At 37.1% G+C, this 21,903-nt stretch overlaps 1 protein-coding gene across 6 annotated transcripts; it reads right to left on the bottom strand.

Moving 5' to 3' along the window:
* Positions 1-378: 378 nt before the first annotated feature.
* Positions 379-16,904, bottom strand: LOC132303808 (protein-L-isoaspartate O-methyltransferase 1-like). 6 transcript variants are annotated; one of them, XM_059801233.1, is made up of 9 exons: positions 16,806-16,894; positions 15,579-15,636; positions 15,347-15,481; positions 14,969-15,112; positions 13,591-13,975; positions 12,565-12,948; positions 10,085-10,355; positions 2,038-2,202; positions 379-981 (listed from the first exon to the last, which is right to left on the bottom strand). In XM_059801233.1, exons 6-9 carry the CDS (start codon positions 12,754-12,756, stop codon positions 731-733), a joined length of 879 nt encoding a protein of 292 aa, XP_059657216.1. In that variant the 5' UTR covers positions 12,757-12,948; positions 13,591-13,975; positions 14,969-15,112; positions 15,347-15,481; positions 15,579-15,636; positions 16,806-16,894; the 3' UTR covers positions 379-730. The 6 variants fall into 6 exon arrangements, with proteins under 6 accessions (XP_059657216.1, XP_059657217.1, XP_059657218.1 ...); XM_059801234.1 differs by lacking the exon at positions 15,579-15,636 and having other exon boundaries at positions 16,806-16,904; XM_059801235.1 differs by having other exon boundaries at positions 13,591-13,790; positions 13,909-13,975; positions 15,347-16,894.
* Positions 16,905-21,903: the final 4,999 nt, after the last annotated feature.

The raw sequence follows: 21,903 nt of genomic DNA, 5'->3' as shown, positions 1-21,903 counted from the left end.
GTCATTTATAGTTTGTGTAAAATCAATATTTTGTTTTTTGAATTCTTGAAAACAATATTTTGTTTTTTAAATTCGTATCTGATTTTAGAAAATTGAACCAAACAGGCTATAGTTTTTTGCTCTCCATATATAACACAACAAATCTTTTCTGTGGATTGAGCTTCTTATGCATTAATTTTCTTCACCTCAATTCTAGAAAGATATGATCAAACCAAATTATTGCCAACACTCAGGTATCTTCTCAAACCAAATTATTGCCAACACACAGGTATCTTCTCAAACCCCCAAAGGGACAAAGTGTGCGTGTTTTTTTTTCTTCTTGCCAATGCAAAAAAGAGAACAAAAAAAGGTTAATGCATTCTCAACTAACTTCCAAACTTCTTTTTAGGCACTTATACAAGATGAAGTAGCATTTATCCATAGAAAGAACTTCAATTGTACTCTTGTTCCTTGCTCTTCAAATAAACCACAAGGCATATATTTTCTACAGACCAGCCTTTTCTACTAATTTTCTTCATTCAGTTTCCAACAAATGTATGATTTATCAGAGGTCTATGCCATGCAATCTCATTAGTTCTAAACTTATTGTGCTATTGAGCACTTCAAAAGATGTAACAGCATTATCTGTACAGAGATAAAGAACTTCAAGTGCACTAGTAAAGAAAGAGTGATTTCTACACTGCGAACCCAGAGATTTCCAGGCATATAGTTGAAGGATCATCCGAGCGCCTCAATAGCCCCGCAACTGAGCTTCTCGGCTTGTAAGAGGAACGTAACGAACAGAGGTCTCAGTTCGGATACTGACTGAACCGTCCAGGTCCTTCTCAACCACCTTTAGGTCCTGGAATATGTTCCCAACTGGAATCACCATTCTGCCTCCAGGCTTCAACTGATCGATAAGTGCTTGAGGGATTTCTGGTGCTGCTGCTCCGACGTGAATAGCATCATAAGGTGCAAACTCTGGCCAGCCAAGCCTTCCATCTGTCACCATGCATATATCATCAAATAAAATAGTCTGCATCCTTGAATTAAGTTGATCATTAAAAAAATATACATCTTGCAAAGGATTAAGTTCTATATAAATCAAGATAAATATACAGAATAAGCGTGATCAGGCAATCTGTCATTACCCAAAAAATATTATAATAACTCAAAAGTAGGAAGTTCTGGTTAGCACCACTTAAAAGGACGAACCTTGTACATGTCACATAAGTTTTGAAATTGACAATATTTGGAACATTCCAAAAAGGTTTCCAACAAATTTTGAAAGAAATTTCATATCGCAGATCCACAGTTGACACTTTTTGAACACGACATGTGTGACCAATGAACCAAGTAAAAACAAGATTTAAAAAATGGATTATTCAAGGAGTGAACATTAGAGTAGGAGAGGATAAAGAAGTCATCATATTGTGTGTACAGAGATATATACAATCACACACAGGCATATACATATCCATGTACATATTCAACCACACAAACACACATATATCGTCTCCTTTTCATGACTTCCACAATACGACAAGGATATATATTATTATATAATGTAAAGCCGTAACTTTCATCTAGACATTACACATTAAATTTAATTATAATGAAAGAACAAATTTTTATAAGAATATAAATATTTTATTGTCATGCTTATGTCCTACTTTCTTAAGATTTATCCAGTTGATGCTTCTTATAGGGAAACGGATGCTAATATTACCGATGTACAGGAATTAGAAACTTAAAAAATCAAAAAATCAAATATCTACTTTTCTATAAAGAAGAAAAGAAATTCTTTGAATTAGAAACACCAAAATGATTTACAAAGCCTAAATACAAAGAATGAAGTCCATGGGTCGAACAATCATCACAAGAAATCAAATTCTTTGGGACCCCAGGTTCCCTTGCAACATATCATCATTTCATCCCCAAGAAATACACTTTTTATTTTTATTTTTAATTTGTATGGAATTATCAGTGCGAACGAAATTAGATTATTCTCAAATATTGAATGACAAAAGAAAATATGTGGCTCCTACTGAAACATACCACCATCATGCACAGAGAGGGAACCTTCTTTCAGTAACGGAGCTGCTGCACTTTTCTGGATATTCTCAATTGAAGAAGTGACCAACTCAGGAATATGTTCAACACCAACTGCACGGCCTTGTGGTCCAACCATAAGCGCAAAGCATGCCGTCAAATACCCCGTTCCTACCAAAAAAAATATAATAATAATAAAATTGCAATAAGGAAATGCAATGACAATGAAGTTCGTGCAATGATACAAAAAAGATGTTGATACTAAGTGAAAAATTGCTGGTTATTGATATTGCATTTGAAAAATCTTTATTGTATCTATTAGAATCTGAATATCAATGTTCTAATCAATAAAGCTGGCAAAACCAACTGAAATTCACAAATCTTGTTTGTTTAAATTTTCCTGGAATAAATTATTTTCAGGCAACTAGGGTCCAGTCATAAATCAACACCGACGCCCTCACCCCATTAGTTGCACTCAAACATATCTCTGGCAATATCAATTATTCCAATGACTTAATTTTTTTTTTGATAAGTAATTAGTCCAATGACTTAATGACTCACTTTATTCTTTCAACGTGATTAAAATTATAAGGTAATTGGTTGGCTCCGGGTTATTATTATTATTTTTTGATAAGTAAAGGCTCCGGGTTATTTTAAACATTATAATACATGACTTGTGTTCAAGATGGACAATTCCCAACTTCAACTTAACCCAAAAGTAAGCTGATTTTAGTCGCCCCGGAAAAAAACCAAGTCAGAAAACCTAAAAGACAACTTGCAGGATTGCAATTGAACGGAACTGAGCTTCAGAGTGTTAGACTCAGAATTGAGCTTGAGTTTGATCCATGCTAACTCCATCATGCTTGGTTCATATATGTTTGGCCAAACTCAAGCCCTCTACATCCTAACCAAGCTTGTTAAAATAGACTAACTCAATTCCTTGTTACAAAAAAAAAATGGTTTTTACATTATTCATAGTTTCATCTTCTTGCCTCTCACTTTCTTTTCACAATAGCAGCAACAGAACACTGCCACATATATGCATTCCTTTTTCACCATGATTTTTAAACATGCAAACCATTTTGTTTGTTGACACACACGTGTCTGATTGAAAACTAAATTCTTTTTTCCAGGTAAGTCTAAGAACTGGACAAAATGGGCTGCAACATGAAAAAATTAAAAGGTGTTGACATGGCAGTACACACGCACGCACACACACCCCATCATCATCATCCTTGATTTTTTCCAAATGATTGGGGTCAGCCACATGAATTCTCTTTTTTCATTCTATTCTATTATATGCCACATCCCCTCTAATATTTAATTTTTTGAAGTCATTTTTAGTTTACTTCATTCCATATTAATTTTGGTTGGCCTTGCTGTCTCTTACCTTACACACACACACATATTCATATTAGTGCCAGCATTTAACCATATTACCATCATCAAAGTATCTTTTTATAAGAAGAGACCTAAGTAACATGATTTGACAACCTGGGTGATCAAATCTGCTATATCATGGATTCTTTATGTCAATCCACCGATTTATGCCAGTTTTCCCTTCATTGAATTTTGTGACACCACTACACTGTAAAAGATCACACCAAATACACACCAATCCATATGCCACCCACAAGTAGCGTTTGTGCAGGTAATTATAAAAGTGATTTTGTTGGGAAGGTGATGAAAACTTGTAACCTTTAGAGAGTCATTAATCAACCCTAAACATAAAAGGGTAAATATAAAAATACAAGAATGGCCTATTTGCACAATGGCCACAACTATATATATAATTACAATCTGACCCCAACATAAATATCTACATACATATAAATGTTCTAACACTTCCCCTCAAGCTGGAGAATATATATCATATAATCCCAGCTTGGAACAAATCGCCTTTAACCGATTATGACCAAGAGCCTTAGTAAACATATTAGCTAATTAATCTTCAGACTTCACAAATGGAGTAGAAATGTTCCCACTTAGTATTTTTTCTCGAGTGAAGTGACAATTAACTTCAATATGCTTAGTTTTCCCTTAGAGTTGCCTTCTTTGTTTGGACTGCTACTTGGGGAAAAATTTTAACTTTGGATAATCTGCGTAAGAGAGGCAATACCATTGTTAATTGGTGCTGTCTTTGTAAAATTGATGGTGAGTCCGTGGACTATCTTCTTATGCATTGTCCTATTGCTTCTGATTGCTGGAATCTCATATTCAGTATTTTTGGCGTTCAGTGGGTAATGCCTAAGCACTCTTTCCAATTAATTAATGCTTGGAGAAGATGCCCTGTTTCTGGTCATGCTCATGATTTTTGGAGGGTCGCCCCACATTGTGTTTGGTGGTGTATTTGGAGAGAGAGAAATAACAGAAACTTTGAAGGGAAGGAATCGTCTTTTGCAAACCTTAAGTCTTTTATCCTACGCTCTCTTTTCTGTTATGTCAGAGGCAGCGCTTGCTCCTCGATCGATGACTTTTTTATTCTATTGGACTCTGTTGGTCTATAGGTTTGGTTTTTGCTCTTTCGTTTTTGTGTATTAAGGACGCGTTCCCCTTTTGAACGTCTTTCTAATATATTTTTACTTATAAAAAAAAATATGCTTGGTTCTTTCATGAAACACCGGATTGGATGCAATGTGAACAGCTGCTTGGTTATCACAGAACAATGGAACAGGAGTCTTGACTATTAACCCAAGTTCCTCAAGAAAATGTTTTATCCACGTTAACTCACTAGAGGTATGGGCTATCGCCCTATACTCTGCTTCAGTACTAGACCGTGCTACCACAGTTTGCTTTTTACTTTTCCATGTAACAAGATTTCCACCAACAAATGTGCAGTAGCCTGTAGTAGATCTCCTATCTGAGGGAGAACTAGCCCAGTCAGCATCTGTGAAACCTTCCACCCTAAGATGTTCATTTGGTTTATATAGCAACCCAAAACCTGGAGCTTGCTTGAGGTATAGGATAATCCGAAGAACTGCATTCCAATGTGGCATCCTAGGAGATCCCATGAACTGACTTACAACACTAACTGCATATGAGATATCCGGTCGAGTGATAGTGAGATAAATTAATTTCCCAACAAGACGTCGATATCTGCCAGGATCATCAAATAAATCACCCTCATCTGACAAGAGTTTTGTATTTGGATCCATAGGAGCATCAATAGAACGACCACCCAACATACTTATTTCTTCTAATAAATCCAACACATATTTTCTTTGAGATAAACTTATACCTTCCTTGGATCTAGCAACTTCAATACCCAAGAAATATCTGAGTTGACCCAAGTCTTTAGTGTGGAATTGATGTTGTAGAAACAACTTCAATTTAACAATACCTTCAGAATTATCACCTGTGATCCCAATGTCATCAACATATACCACAAGGAAAATGAAACCAGCTTTAGTGTGCTGGTGAAACACCGAATGGTCTGTCTGACGTCTTTAAAGACCAAATGCTAATGCTGCCGCAGAGAACTTTCCAAACCAAGCCCTTGGAGATCGCTTCAATCCATACAGAGCCTTCCTAAGGCAACAAACAGTATGACGATACTCCCCCTGAGCAACAAACCCAGGTGGTTGCTCCATATGAACTTCTTCAATTAAGTCGCCATGTAAGAAAACATTTTTCACATCTAATTAAAACAACGGCCAGTTACAATTGGCAGCAATGGAAATAAGGACCCATATAGAAGAAATCTTTGCAACAAGGGAAAAAGTTTCATTATAATCAACACCATAAGTCTGGGTGTACCCCTTTGCGACAAGACGAGCCTTCAAACACCCAATAGACCCATCATGAAGGTATTTGACAGTGTAGACACACTTACAACCAACTGGTTTGGAACCAGGAGGTAAGGGAACAAGATCCCATGTCCCATTACAATGAAGAGCATCCATTTCATCAACCATTGCTTTGCGCCAATCAGAATTAGAAAGAGCATCCTGCAAAGTCTTGGGAATAACAGTAGCAAATAATTTGGATAAAAAGCAGGATAAAGAAGGTGAAACATGATCATATGAGACAAAATTAGAAATGGGATGTACAATAACACACGAACGAATACCTTTACGTAGGGCAATAGGAAGATCATCAGCAGGAGGAACCTCAATAGAAGTAGACAATTGGGGTTGCCTGTGATCGTCTACTATACACTTGTAGCGGTCGTGGTGCGATAGACACAGATGAAGTAGACACAGCCGGCAGCGAAAGCAACAGATCAGTATTTAAAGATGAACCACGAGCAGAGAAGTAAGGAGTGTCCTCAAAAAAGGTAACATCCATACACACAAAAGCAAAGCACGACGAGTGTTAGGGTCCCAACATTTATAACCCTTTTGAGTCCGAGAGTACCCAATAAAGACACACTTAATGGCATGAGGAGACAATTTATCAGTGCCAGGACGTAGTATGTGAGCAAAGCGCACACATCCAAAAACACGAAGAGTAAATGCAAATAACGGTCAAGTAGGAAAAACAAAAGAATAAGGGCATTTTCAGTTAAGAACGGAAGATGGCATACAATTAATTAAATAGCAAGCAGTTAAAACAACATCGCCCCAAAATGGCTTTGGAAGATGCACATGCATCATTAAAGTCCAAGCTATTTCAATTAAATGCCTATTTTTCCGTTCTGCTACGCCATTTTGTTGAGGAGTATAAAAGCAAGAAGTTTGGTGCAAAATACCACGAGACTCACAAAATGTAGAAATAGAACCTTTCACATATTCCATAGCATTATCAGATTGTAAAATTTTTGTAACACTGCCAAACTGGACCTCAATTTCTTTAAGAAATAATTGAAATATGGAAAAAAGTTCAGATTGGTCTTTCATTAAAAAGAGCCAAGTCATTCTTGAATAGTCATCAACAAAGGTAACAAAATATGAAAAACTTGACTGGGTGACATGCCGAGCAGGACCCATATGTCGGTATGGACCAATTCAAACAAAGAAGACCGACGATTATCGACGCGGGGAGGACACGAGACTCTATGGTGCTTGCCTAATTGACACGACTCACATTCTAAATTAGACACTGACCCAAGAGAAGGAAGGGTAGACTTCAAGTATCTCAAGGATGGATGACCCAACCGATTATGCCACTGGTGGTCATTGGTAGCGACCTGTGAATGGAGGGCAGTACCACCAGTAGGCGACTCACAATCCAAGTAATAGAGACCATTTTTCGCAATGCCGCCACCAATTGTATTCTTCGTTTTGAGATCCTGAAAGACACAAAATGAGGAGTAAAAGGTCACAGAACAATTGAGTGCTTGAGTCAGTTGACTCACAGATAACAAATTAAAAGGAAATTGTGGAACCAATTGAACCGAAGATAATGAGATGGAAGGAGTAAGTTTAACTGTACCCTGACCAATAATGGGGCGAGTTCTACCATTTGCCAAAGTAACAAAAGATGTGGAGCTAGACGTACGAAAATTAGAAAAGACTCGTTACCCGTTAGATGAGTAGAGGCCCCAGAGTCAAGAACCCAAGGGGAGGATGAACTCTGTACATCTGAAAAACATGTAATATTACCTAACTGGCCAAAGGTAACGACATTAGAAGATTTATGATGTGTGATGTTGTCATTAGGCAATACAGTGGCAGCAGAGATTGAAGAGCCTGACATGATGAACCGGGAGAGGAAAAAAAAAAATCTGACTGTCCCGAGAAGAGGGAAAAAAAAAGAAAAAAAGAGTGCACCTGTCCAAAGAGAAGGCAGGGAAATGCTGCCAGAAACTGGCTCTGGGTCGAATCCAGAAACGGGTTTACAGAACCGGGTTGAGCTTGAACCGGATCTCTGCAAAACCGGTTTTAGTAAACCAGGTTTGGGATAGCATAACCATGTATTGGATATGCTAACCTGGTTTGGGATAACCGTACATCTGTAGCCAAACACCCCTCTTCTTCTTCATAGTTACAGACTCGGAGGATGATGAAGCCCTCTCCAGCGATCTAGCCAACTTCTTGGCAACGACGACTCTTACAGGCACCAATCGCACCTCAGATGGCTCCTCATCAACTTCAACCAATCAACATGACGACAAAAAAAAAAAAAAAAAAAACTGTGATGACAACTTCGGCGACAACAACAAAGAGTCACGCGACTTCGGCGACAGCAACAGAGGATCGTCGGTGAGCTTGCTTGGGCTACTGCCGACCATAGATCCAAGGTCCCTAGAAGCTTCACACACCTTCGTCGACTATACAATTTGCAACGGAAACGGCTTCAGATCGAAGCTCTGATACCATGCGAAAGTTTACATGAGAGAGAGAGAGAAAAGATGTATTGAACATAGATTGGAGGCACGGCCTTCTGATTCTCCTTAATCAACCCTAAACATAAAAGGGTAAATATACAAATACAAGAATGGCCTATTTGCACAATGGCCACAACTATATATATAATTACAATCTGACCCCAACATAAATATCTACATACATATAAATGTTCTAACAATACATATAAGTATTGTATACATACATTATGACCCTACTCCTGCTCCTGCACTCGCCTTGCTCCCGTAGCGACTCTGTCAGAGTTAGGGTAGGGCATGTGTTGAACTCTCGCACATGCATGACGAGATAAACATGTATGGGATCTAAGATAACAATATACACCTAACTAAATGTTGTGTTTTTGTCAATTAACCATATCGAAGACAAGCATTATCTTTCTTTGCCTTTGTATGAAACTACGTCAAGATCAAGAAACATTAGATTGGGAAGAAATCATCATAATCATCATCAATCTTACATTTATCCCATATGGATGATGTCGGCCACATGAATTCTCTTTTTCCATTCTATTATATTATATACCACGTCTTCTCTTAGATTTAATTTTTTTAGATCGTTCTTTATTACTTCATCCCATGTAAGTTTTGATTGACCCCTTTGTTACTTACCTTCTAGGCAAACAACTCTTCATCTTCTAATCGGTGCATCATCGGGTCTGCGTCGATTATAACTATACCACATAAGTCTACTTTCTCTAATTTTATCATTTATAGGCGTTGTACCTAGTGTTCACCTCACATGTTCATTATTAATCTTATCAGGAAGAAAAAAATAACAAGATAAAATCCAAATAAAGATAAATATGAGCACTTTTGTCAATCTGTCATACTGAAGTCATGCATTACCTTTCTTGTTTGTATTAGGCTGCAATAGGAAAAGTATAAGATCAGGTAGAAAGTAATACTGAAAATATGTTCTATAAAAAAAGAGTGCATTCACCCTTGTTGTACCTTTTTTTTGGGGACAAGTACACAATACACACACATCCAACTGAGAACCACATGTACCTGCCCTTTGAGAGTGGTAGGATATTGATTCAAGTTCACAGCTGGTAGTACCAGGAATCAGAAAATGGTGTAGACCACAGGGCTAGATGATTGCCTGATTCTTTGTATGTCCGGAAAACCATCTTAGTCTATCTCTCTCTTTCTCTTTGGCCATTTTATAAGTAAAGTAAATAGAGATACTCTCTCGTAGTGTGAAAGGAAGGTAGATTATTTTTTAGTGCTGTTTTTTAGTATGAATGTGTGATCTAAAATTGCATTTGTCAACCATCAACATACACAACAAATTCAGCCATCACTGTCTTCTTAGGCGCTCACTAAGAACAGCCATAAAAAGAAGTTTCAACGCCTCACAATTTCATCACCTTGCCAGATAGTGATGTTGAAGATAAAGAGAATTATATACTAAATTCACTAAATAATGTTACATGGTTATGGAACATAACAAAAAAGTAAATAAAATATGAATAGCATTACAAGGTCATGAAGCATGACAATCACATAAAATTAGGCATTTTCTAATAAATAACAACGCACATTAACTAAACTTATGCTACTAGGGTAATGAGAAGCATATCTATTCTCAGGCTCTATTACTAGGAAACCTAAAACATCAGACTGTTTTTTGTCAAATTGCAGATAAGCAAGTCCTCATACAACAAATTAACTGAAATTAGTACCTCATGGTTTCAAAGCATTAGTAATAGCTTAGTTACAGAATCAATGGAATGGTAAATATACCTGAACCAACATCCAAAGCATGCATGCCAGGCTGCAAATTTTCCTCCAACAATTGAAGGCATGTGGCATGCATATGAGGTGCGGAGATAGTGGCATTGTAACCAATTTGCATGGGGGTGTCAACATAGGCTTGGGTTCCATCAGGTACAAACAGAGCCCTATCAATAGTATTCATTATCTCTGCTACCTTCTTTGACTTAAACACTCCATAATGCTGTAAATTCTCCACCATTTCTTTGTTTTTATTGATGCCACTTCCAGTCCAGAACCGCTGTAGACAAGCATAAAACAGTTTCAGTACAATGTCTCCAATAATCTGAGGAAAGTAAGTACTTCATAATGATCAATTACAAAAGTGAAAAGACAAATAGATAGCAAAGTGAAATTTGATAGATTGGAGATTGGAGAACAACATCATAAATTTGTAAGATAATCCACTAATTAATTCAATAAAGCAGATACCAAAACTAACTCAGAAGTCGTAAGATCAAATTTCTCGTGAGCATGACCATGCAATAAACTAAAGCCTCCCCCCACCTGACATGTTTGGAGTTGTGATCACTCCAGCAATCAATTTTTCTATGTTGTCTGATTCTCCTTTTCTTGGCACTTCTTGTCTGAACGTTTCATTCTTCGAAATTAAACATGCAACCCATGCCCTGGTCTCCTGGACAATTTTTGGGACTACCATTCAAGAATTATTCTTTCCTATTTATTGCACTTTCTCATACATTCCATCTCCGAATGATTTGACAACTGTGTAATTACATAGCCAATATATGGATTGGATTGCTCAGCAAGGCATTTGAACAACAATTTAATGTCGAAAGGGCCACAAAGGAAGAGTATTGGGTGAAGTATTAAGGATCCCCACCCCTGCAAATGAATGTACTCCTCTCTTAGGCCACTGAGGGCACTGAGTATAGGAAGCATAGAAGGTGTGAAATAAGTTCGAAGAGAGAGGATAGTGGTTGAAGTGTTCAAGATCCTCACCCATACACAATAAAATTAATCCTCTTAAGCCACTGGAGGCAATGAGGCATCAATTCTATATGAGTGAGCGGAGAAGCTACAAATAAGATTCGAGGTATAAATCATATGCCAATCTGGTGCCAGATAAAGGTTCAAAATTTAACCAAGTAAAAATTAAATAAATAATAAAATTGATATTATCGTATTGACAACAACAATACCGACCTGCTAAGTCCTCTGTCCAACGCCCACATGAAACCCATATTTGATGTCAAATTCGGAATTTAGTGCTACAGCAGGTGAGTGCAGCTACATACTAAAAATAGTATAGCGCCTCTCAGTCATTCGGCTCAATTCTAAATTGGAGATTCCCCTCCCCCTTGTTCTCTCAACAGAGGAAAAAAAAAACCCACCCACCTCTCTTGGAAAGGTTGAAGAGTGCTGCTTAGAAGATGATGAATAACTACAGCTATTAGCTATAACATGTCCAAGCAGTACAACTAATAGCAGTATTGAAGGGGGTGCAGCATGCCCAGCACAAAACGGCAGTCCATATTAGGCCATCTGAATTGCATGAAAATATTTCCCATCACAAAACATGACATTTCCAGTTCAACATACTGAATTAACAGACAACTCTAAGAAGCTCATTTTCCAAATATAACAACAAGCACTTATGAGTCACTCTCTTAAAGCAACGGCATCGACCACCAAGCCTCAAAAATTATATTCCTAGGGTATCTGCATCTGGTCATTAGAAATTGACCCTTTAAACCATACAATGGGAGGATTTTTTGTACCCTGAAAATTTTCAACTATAATTCCCGCTAACCACTTTGGACTCCCCGATGGTTTGCAAACTCCAAATGCACACAATCACCGACAAATCACCGTGGCACATGCATCATTTAAGTCCAGACCTCACCCTTGGCGAGTCTTGAACCGAAGACACAGGGGGAAGTGCCCCAAAGGCCTTACAAGTTGAGCTAGCCCGTGCGGGCTAAAATTTCAACTCTAAATAAAAAGCCTCCATCACCAATCTATGGTATGTTTCTCATAATTAATCCAATAAAAAAAAAAAAAAATTGCTGAATTAAACAACTTTCTAGTATTCACCTTAAAACGAATTTACAACAAAAAAAAGTTCCGAAAAGGTGAAAAATTCGATCGTAATCAATCATTTCGATATTGAAATTACCAAAATCTAAATCAAATTCGTAACAAGTTCCAACAAACCAAACATCTTTTCCAATTTCATAGTCCAGAAACCAACTGAATCCACACACACACACACACATATATATATAATTCGTAACAAGTTCCAACAAAACCAAACATCCTTACCAATTTTATAGTCCCGAAATCAACAAAATCCACACAGATACAAAGGAATAATGAAAAAACACAAATAAATAAATAAATATGCATATATACATGCAGAAATATAAATATATATACACGTGTAATATATAGAAAGAGAAAGACAGAGAGAGAATGAGAGAATCTACCTCCATCCTGAGGAACAGAGAGTTTCCCGTGAAGAGTTTAGGGTTATGAAGACTGCAGGAAGAGAATTTGGCCGAGAAGGCGGCGAGAGGTGGTGGTGGAAGAGGGAGACGACGGTGGAGAGTGAAGTTTAACAAGTGGGGCTTTAAAGGCGCACAATAGCGGCAACCATACGCTATTACTGAGGTCCGCATTTTCTTTCTCGCAACTTCTCTCTACATTGGCTCTGCCATCTCTTACTCACACGCGCGATAGTCACACTCGACTCATACATCCACACGTGTGCAACTTCTGGGCCTCTTCTCTTTGGCCCATATGGTTGGGTCCAAATCACTTCAAGGAACCAAAATCTACTCAGCTGCAATTAATCCAACACCAGGTGGGGCCTGCCAGTTAATGGTGTTAGTATGATTATTTTTTTAATAACTCCGTAATTTGTAAATCGGGCTTGGTTTGGTTATAATTGGGTTGTGGTAAAAAAAATAATAATAAATAAATAAATATTAGACTGCCTAGAAAAATTCAATTCGCAGAACCAATTCAATATGGTATGATATTTTGATCGATCGAGTCGGTCCGTCAATTCAAGTTGGTTTTAATTTTTATGAATTTGTTAAAATCAATCAATCTGATTTGTGCGCACCCTTAGTACCTACCAACAAAATTTTGCTACTGAGAAGTAAATGATGCATATTAAATTTATTTTACGTACAAGTAAATACAAAAATTCAGGTACAAATAAGAGTGCAGAAATGCCCTAGGTTCGACTTGGTTCTATAAGAAGGTGGGTAGGGTTTTTTACGCCCAACCCGACCCGACCGACCCGACAGCCTAAAATTCTAAACAATTACTTGCAAGAGGGTGTGAGTATCTAGGAATTTTTTTTTTTAAATAACTTTTTTTTTAGGTAAAATTTTAAAAATAACTTCTTGACCTGTAGGGATTTGTTTGGTGCATGTAAATAGCTATAGATGAATTGCATTAAAAATGAAGCGAAAGAGTGTATCCTCCAAATGCAGACCAGGTACCTGATTAAAAGCGTGACTGTTTCTGGTGCATATAACTTTCCATATATGTACATGGCCTTTTCCCAAGGATAACTTATACAAACATGATATAATTAAAGGATTTATCAAATCTGCTCCAACAGGAAGTTTCTTTCCAAGCTTCTTGGTCCTCTTTCTCGCTGCTTTTTTCCTCTTGGTCTCCATGAACTCCCAAACAGTTCCTATATGATATGGATAGCGAGGATCAAAAGTAAACTTCTCAAGATTCACACCACTCTTAATTAAATACATGGCAAGCTCAACATCATTTATACTCCCAACAAAACCAATTAGTTCCACCTCCTTAAGGTAATGATGGGGCCGAGATGTAAACTTCCCTTGTTTTATTTTCCCATACGACTCGCAGCTGTAACAAGGAGGAATGGAGTCATATGGCGGGCAGACTATTAGCATACAAAATCAAATTACCATCATAATTGTTCAAGTTAAAATCACAACATTGCTAGAATCAATGGAATAGCCACCACAGGCTCCAAAGAAATCTAACACATGTTGTTGTTATACATATGACTGAAGACCATTAGCATACAAAACCAAATTACCAAGCATCAAATCATAACTGTAAAAGTTAAAATCACAAAATTGCCAGACCTGATGGAATAACCACCACTGGCGAACACGTTAGACATAAGAAAACAATGTGTTATAAATGAATTCACACTGTTCTGAAAAGCAACAAGACTAAATCTAATGGAATAAGGTCAGAGACCTCAAGACGTCCAACTCTTGGAGGAGTCCTTGAACCATCACGAGGATAAAAGCAATCTAAGAATGTGCATCGTATTAAAAGACCATGTAAAACTCCAAGGAAGTAAATATTAAACCAACACGAGAACAACAAAATGATAATATTCATTTAGAAAATAGTTGAACAATCAGAAGAATAAAGCACGCTAAACACTTAATGGAACAACCACCACAGGCGAAATCGAACACGTTATACATAAGAAAACACTGCATTAGAAATGAATTCAAACTGTTCTGAAAAACAATAAGACTAAATCTAACCAAAGAAGGTCAGAAAGCTCAAGAGGTCTTACGCTGGGAGGAGTTCTTGAACAATCATGAAAATAAAGCAATTGAAGAACGTACCATGTAAAACTCAAAAAGCAAGGGAACAACAAAATGATAAATATTCATTTAGAAAATACTTGAACAATCAGAAAATTTTTTCCTCTCACGGGTAATATTGTAATTTTGTAATAGCTATAAAGAAGCAATTACCAAAGGCAACTCCAGAAGAAGACCAAATTAATCAAAATTCCCATTTGAAAATTCAATTACGAAAGCAATAAACCTCACAGTTTAGAAATGCATGTTGTAAAGTAAAACTTTTTACCTCCAACACAAATTTAGACAAGAAAGGACATGCCTCTATCAGAGAAGCAAAACCCACAAGGCTTTCTTCATCTCTTGCATCAATTATCAACTTCAGTCGCTTGAGTTTATTAAATACGGGAAATTTAGCCCTATTAAGATAAACCTGAATAAATCAAAGCAAATGTAAAACAGATTGATAATTATGTTAAATCAAATTGAATTCTGAATTCATCTATAGTTGGAGCTTTGGGGGATTTCAAGACTTGATTAACCCAACTCAAATACAATGGCCTTTCTACTTCAACTTCCTTTTGTTCCAATTGGATTCCTTCGATTATACGTGAGGAATCAAAGTGAGGAATCAAAGTTCAAACGAGTAATGTGTGTCCAGGTGTACCTCCATCTCTTTGATAGGAGACTAGTTCTTCCAGCTTCTTTCATTGTCAATAGTGACAATATTGAAACAAGTACGACATCGGGAAGTCCACTAATGCAATCCTCCAAACACAACCCTCCTTTATTGACCTTCTCACTATTGCAATTAAAGATAAAAAAATAATAATAATTAAGAAAGTGTGATAATAGAAACACCACATAATAAATCCACACGTAAGTAAAAAAGATAGTACCTTGCGTTTTCAGGACAACACATTGAGGTGGGTCCAGTGGTTTTCTCCATGGAAATTGCTTTTACAGTTTTTATTTATTTATTTATTTATTTATTTATTTTTTTGTATAATTTAAAAAATAAGTGTGCAGATCCAAGAGAGAGCAAGAGGAGAAGATGAACAGATCAGAGATGTAAACCCAAAACAAAAAAAAAAACAAGAGAGAAAAAGAGAGCAATTTTGTGTATAAACAAACAAGCACAGAGAAAACGAGAACAACAATTTTATATAGAGAAGAGCGTTGAATTGGGTTTGTACTTGGAAATTAGTAATAATATGTTTCTTACTAGGATTAGGAAATTGTTACTGGTTTAACCTTAAAAAAATAATAGTAATAATTTTAATTTGATAATGGTTTAAGGCAACTTGATATTTGGAAAAGTAACCATTGACCGAGATTCAATGTCATAGGCCTGGTCCGGTCTTTTTTTTTAGAGAAAAATAGAAAAGATAATAAAATAATCAACGGCATTGCTGCAGGCATATTTGAAAAAAAAAATGATATATAAGTCCATTACTTAGGTCATAATTGTTTCACACCAATAAATCTATCTAACTAGGCTTCTGGTTGATAATTGTTTCAGTTTTGACCAATAGATCTAGCTAGTACGCTGAATAAAAATCATGTTTGGTTCAATGTTTTTATAAACAAAAACTCTGGAGAAGTAAAAATTATATACAAAGAAAACTCTCTCCAGAAAATTATACTCAGTAAAAGAAAGCTGATTCTAAAAAAAAAAAAAATCTACCCTTTTTTTAGAAAATAATATAAAAATCACCGCTTGCTTTTTTAGAAAGAAAAAGAAAAAAGAAAAAAAAAAAAAGAATAATCACGGGTTTTGCTAAGAAAAAGTAAAGTCATATATATTCTGGGCTAACTAGTAGGCTAACATCATGATATAAAAAAAAAAAAAAAAAAAAAAAAAAAAAAAAAACAGAAGTTGGGCACCGGATTGGTGCATACTTTATCTTCTTTTCAGAGTGTTGGAAGGTACAAATGACCCAATCTTGGCAAGTTTCAAATGTATTATTATGAAAATTCTTTACAAAAAATTATAAAAGAAACCTAATTCTAAAATTAAATAAAATCAATGAAATTGTAAGATCACGAAATACGATCTTTTGTCCCTGACAAGAGCAAAAAAGAACATTTACAGAATAGATTTTCGTGATGAAATCAAAACTTACAAAATCTTTGTTAGATTCGTATTTCAGATCTTGCAAGTGTTGCGCCTTCAGATCCTTGAAAGAGAGAGAGAGTTGAGAGCTGTATTATGCTTTCTATTTCGATACTTCTAGCCTCGTGGGGTTAATTATTATGTCTCAACTATATCGAACCAACGGTTGAGATGCTTTTCAATCTAATGGTAGAGATCAAATCTTATTTGGGTGATGGGGGTATATGAATTAGGGTTAAGTGCACTGAACTCTTCTTAAATTATTACCTTGTTGCATTTAGTGACAAACTGGAAGATAAAATTATCATTTAGCCCTGAGATAAAAATTACACACAATGCACTTTCTCTCTCTACATTTTCTCTCTCTACTCTCTTAGGGATGGCAACAGGGCGGGTGTACCCTCTCCCGCCCCCGCAACAGTTTAAAAATCCCACCCTCATCTTCGCCTAAAATGGTAAAAACGAAAGAACTTTTCACCCCATTCCAGTAACCGTTTAATATTTTTACCCCCACGGGTACCTGCCCCGTCCCGTTTAAGACCATAATTTAATTATTGTTGAAATGAATTTGCTCTTCTTTTTTTTTTTCCCTCATTTTCAATTCTTCATCATTGCAACTTTCCTTTTAATAAAATTCATTTGTTACTTTAATATTGTTATATGAGGTAATTAATATATAGTAAGAAATATAAATATTAATGAAATAAGGGTACTTAAGTAATTTACTTATCTAAATGAGGCGGGGAGTTGCGGGGCGACCTCCCCCCGCCCCCGCACCAAATCCGTACGAGTTTTTATTATATCAAACCATCCCCACCCAAATAAGTAAAACGGTTCCTCAAAACTGCCAAAAACTGGGCAGGGGTGGGTAGGTAACCGCGGGGACGGGTCAAATTGCCATCCCAATAATATGCTATAACCCGAAGACAGACTCCGCTCTAGTAACTTAATGATGTGCTAGTGACAAAACAACCAGGCGATGCAAGGATGAGTGAACGACGATGAGGCTTGTGATATGCCAGGAGGGATTGACGATGAAGAAAGGGCTTACGAGAATGCGATGACGGCGATGCATTGAACTTACCGGCGAGCACGCAGGTTTAAACTGAGCAATGACTACGGTGTGAATCGGCGAGCACACGGGTATAAACTACAACTACGAAATTTACTGGTGAGGACACAGGTTTGAACTACTACCAATGAACAGGCAAGGCACGGACTGAACAGACAAGACATGGAAAATACCGATGAGCACAGGAATTGAATCGATGATGAGAAACGGATCGGTGGCGACGGAGTGCGAGCAAGGACTATGACAATAAGGAAGTGACAATGTTGCGATTCTGGTGAAGGGGTTGTTGTTGGTTAAGTTTTGTAGATGGGTTGGGTGTTTAGGCTACGATTGGTGTAAGGGTTTTGTGATTGGGTCTTGCGGCTCCTGTAATTGTGTTTAGAATAATCGGGTCTTGCACATTATTTAGGGCCGTGTGACGAAGAAGATGAACAGTGACATAGGGCATATTGAAGGTCCTTACACAGGTTTGGGGTAAGGATGGGGTCACCCAACCCCGCCACCCCGGTAAGTAAATTATTAAATTATTTTTATTTTATTAGTGTATATAGTTAACTTTGCAAATTTCAAGCTACATGCAAGTCACATTCACTCATTTTCTCAACCGTTCTAGTGAGCGGTAGAACCCTACAAACTAAGAACACTTATATTGTTGAATTTTATGTTAAATTATTAATTGTTCATTTTTTATAATTTTTTTAATAATTATATAATTATATTTAAGGGAAAAAATTAAAATAAAAGGAAAAATTCTGAAAGTAAACGGGAAGGAAATGGGGTGGAAAGGTTCTCGTTTAGACGGTTTTGGGCTTAAACAAGGTTTACAACCCTATGAATTTTCAACTCTTTTTTGGGCTTGTAAATGAAGTTATTAGAGTTGGGCCAAACTTATACTTATATGGGTTATAAACCTTTTTGATATAGAATGGTAAATACCAATGGGCCTTTCCGTTAAAATGCAAACAGAATAATTCCCAATTACTTATTGTATTTTAGTTATTAGATACGTATAAATTTGTAAATTAATTTGTCAAATTTTCTCCTAAAAAAAAAAAAAAAAGTGATATTGAAACTATTTCACCATCCTATTTGTGAATTCACACCAATTAATTTTAACGTGATAAAATAATAAAATTGACTTGTTGACCAATTAATCGACAAGTCATCTCAAATTTTGTAGACAAATGGCCAAATAATATTTTATTAAATATTATTCATTCACAGCCTCACAGAACACCCTGAATTTTAAGTATGCTACATAGACATAACAAAAGAGAAAAAATAAAATGAATGCAAATTCAGGAAGAATAATTAACGTGATAAAAGAATAAAATTGACTTGTTGTAATGGAAAACAGATTTTTTTTATAATTTTTAACAAGCTATGAAAGGAAGGGAAATACCACTAGACCCACGTATCTTTACTGATAGTGTTAAAAAGATAGCATTATCTAATCATACATAAATATACTGATTGAGCAGTGATGCTTTGACTGAATATATATAACCGAATCCAGTGATGCTTTGACTGAATATATATAACCGAATCCGATGAATACTTGGAGTGGAAGTGAGAATCTCACCTTAACCATCCATAGGATGGAAGCGTTTGGATCTCCAGTCAGTGATATATGTTCGGTTACTAAAACATTATTCATTTTTTTTTTTGGTAAAGTAAGCAAGTTTCATTTAAAAAAGAGGAATACAAATATACAAGGCATCGCCTTGAAAGGGAAGCCCACGAATAATGGACTGCCTAAACCATCAAAGATTAAAGAACCCAACAAAGCAAAACAGGCTAAGCCCTAGACTATAGATCGGCCCAGTCTAGAGAACCCTAGACTATATGCGTGTCTGAATTATACAAACTTCCGGTTAGAACAGAGGGACGCGAACCCTAAGTGACACAATCCGGCGGTTCAGGCGGTGGCCTGATAAATGACGGCAATTCCCAGTCCAGTTGCAGCCGCCGAGCAAAAGAGGAATCTTTGACTGTGACGGTGAGTAATTTCAATCGTACCATATCAACAATTTGTCTAAACACCATGTTCTGCGTGGATTTCTGATTGGTGAAGATTCTATTATTACGTTCCTGCCAGATCCTGTTGATGGCTGTGGAGAGCATAAGTTTGTTCACCGAGGATCTCAGATCTCTGCGTGCCCAGCGATGTGATGGACGTTCAACAAAATCTACCCGGGGGCAAGCGGAATCTGCATTTTCGCTGGAGAGCAATCCATATTGGCCTGCTAAAGGAGCACGCAAAGAAAAGATGGCTGTGCGATTCATCAACTAAGTTACAGAGACAACAACTTCTGGCTCCAGAGAAGGAACTCATGCTGCTTCGATCAAGAGTGGGTACCCTAGTTTGCACCGCAAGCCAGAAAGAGAATTTGCATCTTGGTATTGAAAAGGGATTCCAGATTAGGTGAGTCCATGGTTTTGCCTGTCTCCGAGTTTCAAGCCATCCCATTGTATGGGTCAGTGAGAAAATACCCGATGGTGATGGGATCCAAATAGAGCGATCAGCAGACAGAATCGGTGGTGCAATGTTGGCTAGCTCGGGAAAATGATTAGTAAGGAGCTCTGGGAAATTCCATTGCCCATCTTGGATAAACTGACTCAATTTTGCATCAGGTGAGATTTAAGAGTGTGCAATGAAGTCATATGATACTCTTAAGGATAGAGGTCCTCCTTGTAGCCAATTGTCCTCCCAAAAATAGGTAGATGCTCCATTACCAACTTTCGTCATAATCATAGATCTGGCTAGGCCACGAAGCTGAAGGATTCTTTTCCAATTACTAGAGCAGGACTGTGGGATATTAATCTTCCAGAAACATCTGTTTCTAACCTCAAGCCCTCTGAACCCAAGGCCCCCCACACTCTTTAGGTTGACAGCATGCTTCCCAATTAACCTTGGCTTAAAATCAGTGCCTTTTTCTCCAGAATGATGTGACAGCTGCTTGTTTGAATTTGAAATTTGAATTCCCTGTTGGTGGTCGGAGCCATTCCCACCGGTGGTTGGATTCGACAAGAGCTTGTTGATGAGTTCAGTGTGGTATTGGGTTGCCTTGTCCCTAAGGTTCACAAGATCATCCCGAGCGATGGGTATGGTGTCCTCATTATCCGGAATGGAAAGAGGGTTAGAGGCTTTGAGACTGGAAAGCTCCTGCTCCGCAGCCCCCAGTTTTTTCTTCGACCTTGGATGCGTCCATAATTTCGGCTTGAACCCCCTCAGGTAAGTAGGTAACCTCAGAAATGTTTTTGTTGCTGGGATTAAGGATTCGGTCATTCTGCAATGCTCTCCTGATCTTGTCCATGGTGGATGCCGTGACACTGGGTGATCTGGGACGGTAGTCAGGAGAGACATGTGTGGATGTGGGTTTGGTAAAAGAATTGGTTTTAGAAATGGCAGGTGGTTTGGATGAGGGGCGCTGATTGAATAAAGTCTTGGATGAGGAGGAAGATGGGTGGCGTGGTGGTTTTTCTGTGGTGAGGGGTGATTTAGATAAGGCAGGTGGAAGGGATCTGGGTGGGTGAACAAGGGGTGGTGGAGGAACTATCATGGTGGTTTTTTTTGCTTTCAAAATTAGATCTACCACATCAAATGCAGTAAATTTAACTATCTAATCACCATTCACTATACTTGATGAGAAAATGAAAAAGAAAAACATTATTCTTACCTATTACTTATTGTTTAGTCACGCTATTTAGCTAGCTAGCCAGAATTTTTAGATTAAAGGGCCAAGAATACATGAGCCATATATGGTTTGGGCCAAGACGGTATGTGAATTACCCCCACCAAATTGGGTTGGTTGGGTATTGAATATTGATAAATCCATGACAAAATTCATTTTTATACTAAATCACTTTTAATCAAACTTTACTTTCATTTTTTTTTCAATTTGAATTGTTATGTTTGACTAATTTGTTTAATTTTCTTTTACGAGGTGTGTGTATATATATATTTAAATATGACTGCTTTAATATGGAGTTTGGACAGTAATGACGTGACTTGTGCACTAATTTTCAATGATAT

Source organism: Cornus florida, unplaced genomic scaffold, assembly GCF_030987335.1.
Source record: "Cornus florida cultivar Cherokee Brave unplaced genomic scaffold, ASM3098733v1 CherokeeBrave_3.0.0_Hap2_Chr04, whole genome shotgun sequence".
NCBI classification, from domain to species: Eukaryota; Viridiplantae; Streptophyta; class Magnoliopsida; order Cornales; family Cornaceae; genus Cornus; species Cornus florida.
This window is presented reverse-complemented; position numbering and strand designations above follow the sequence as displayed.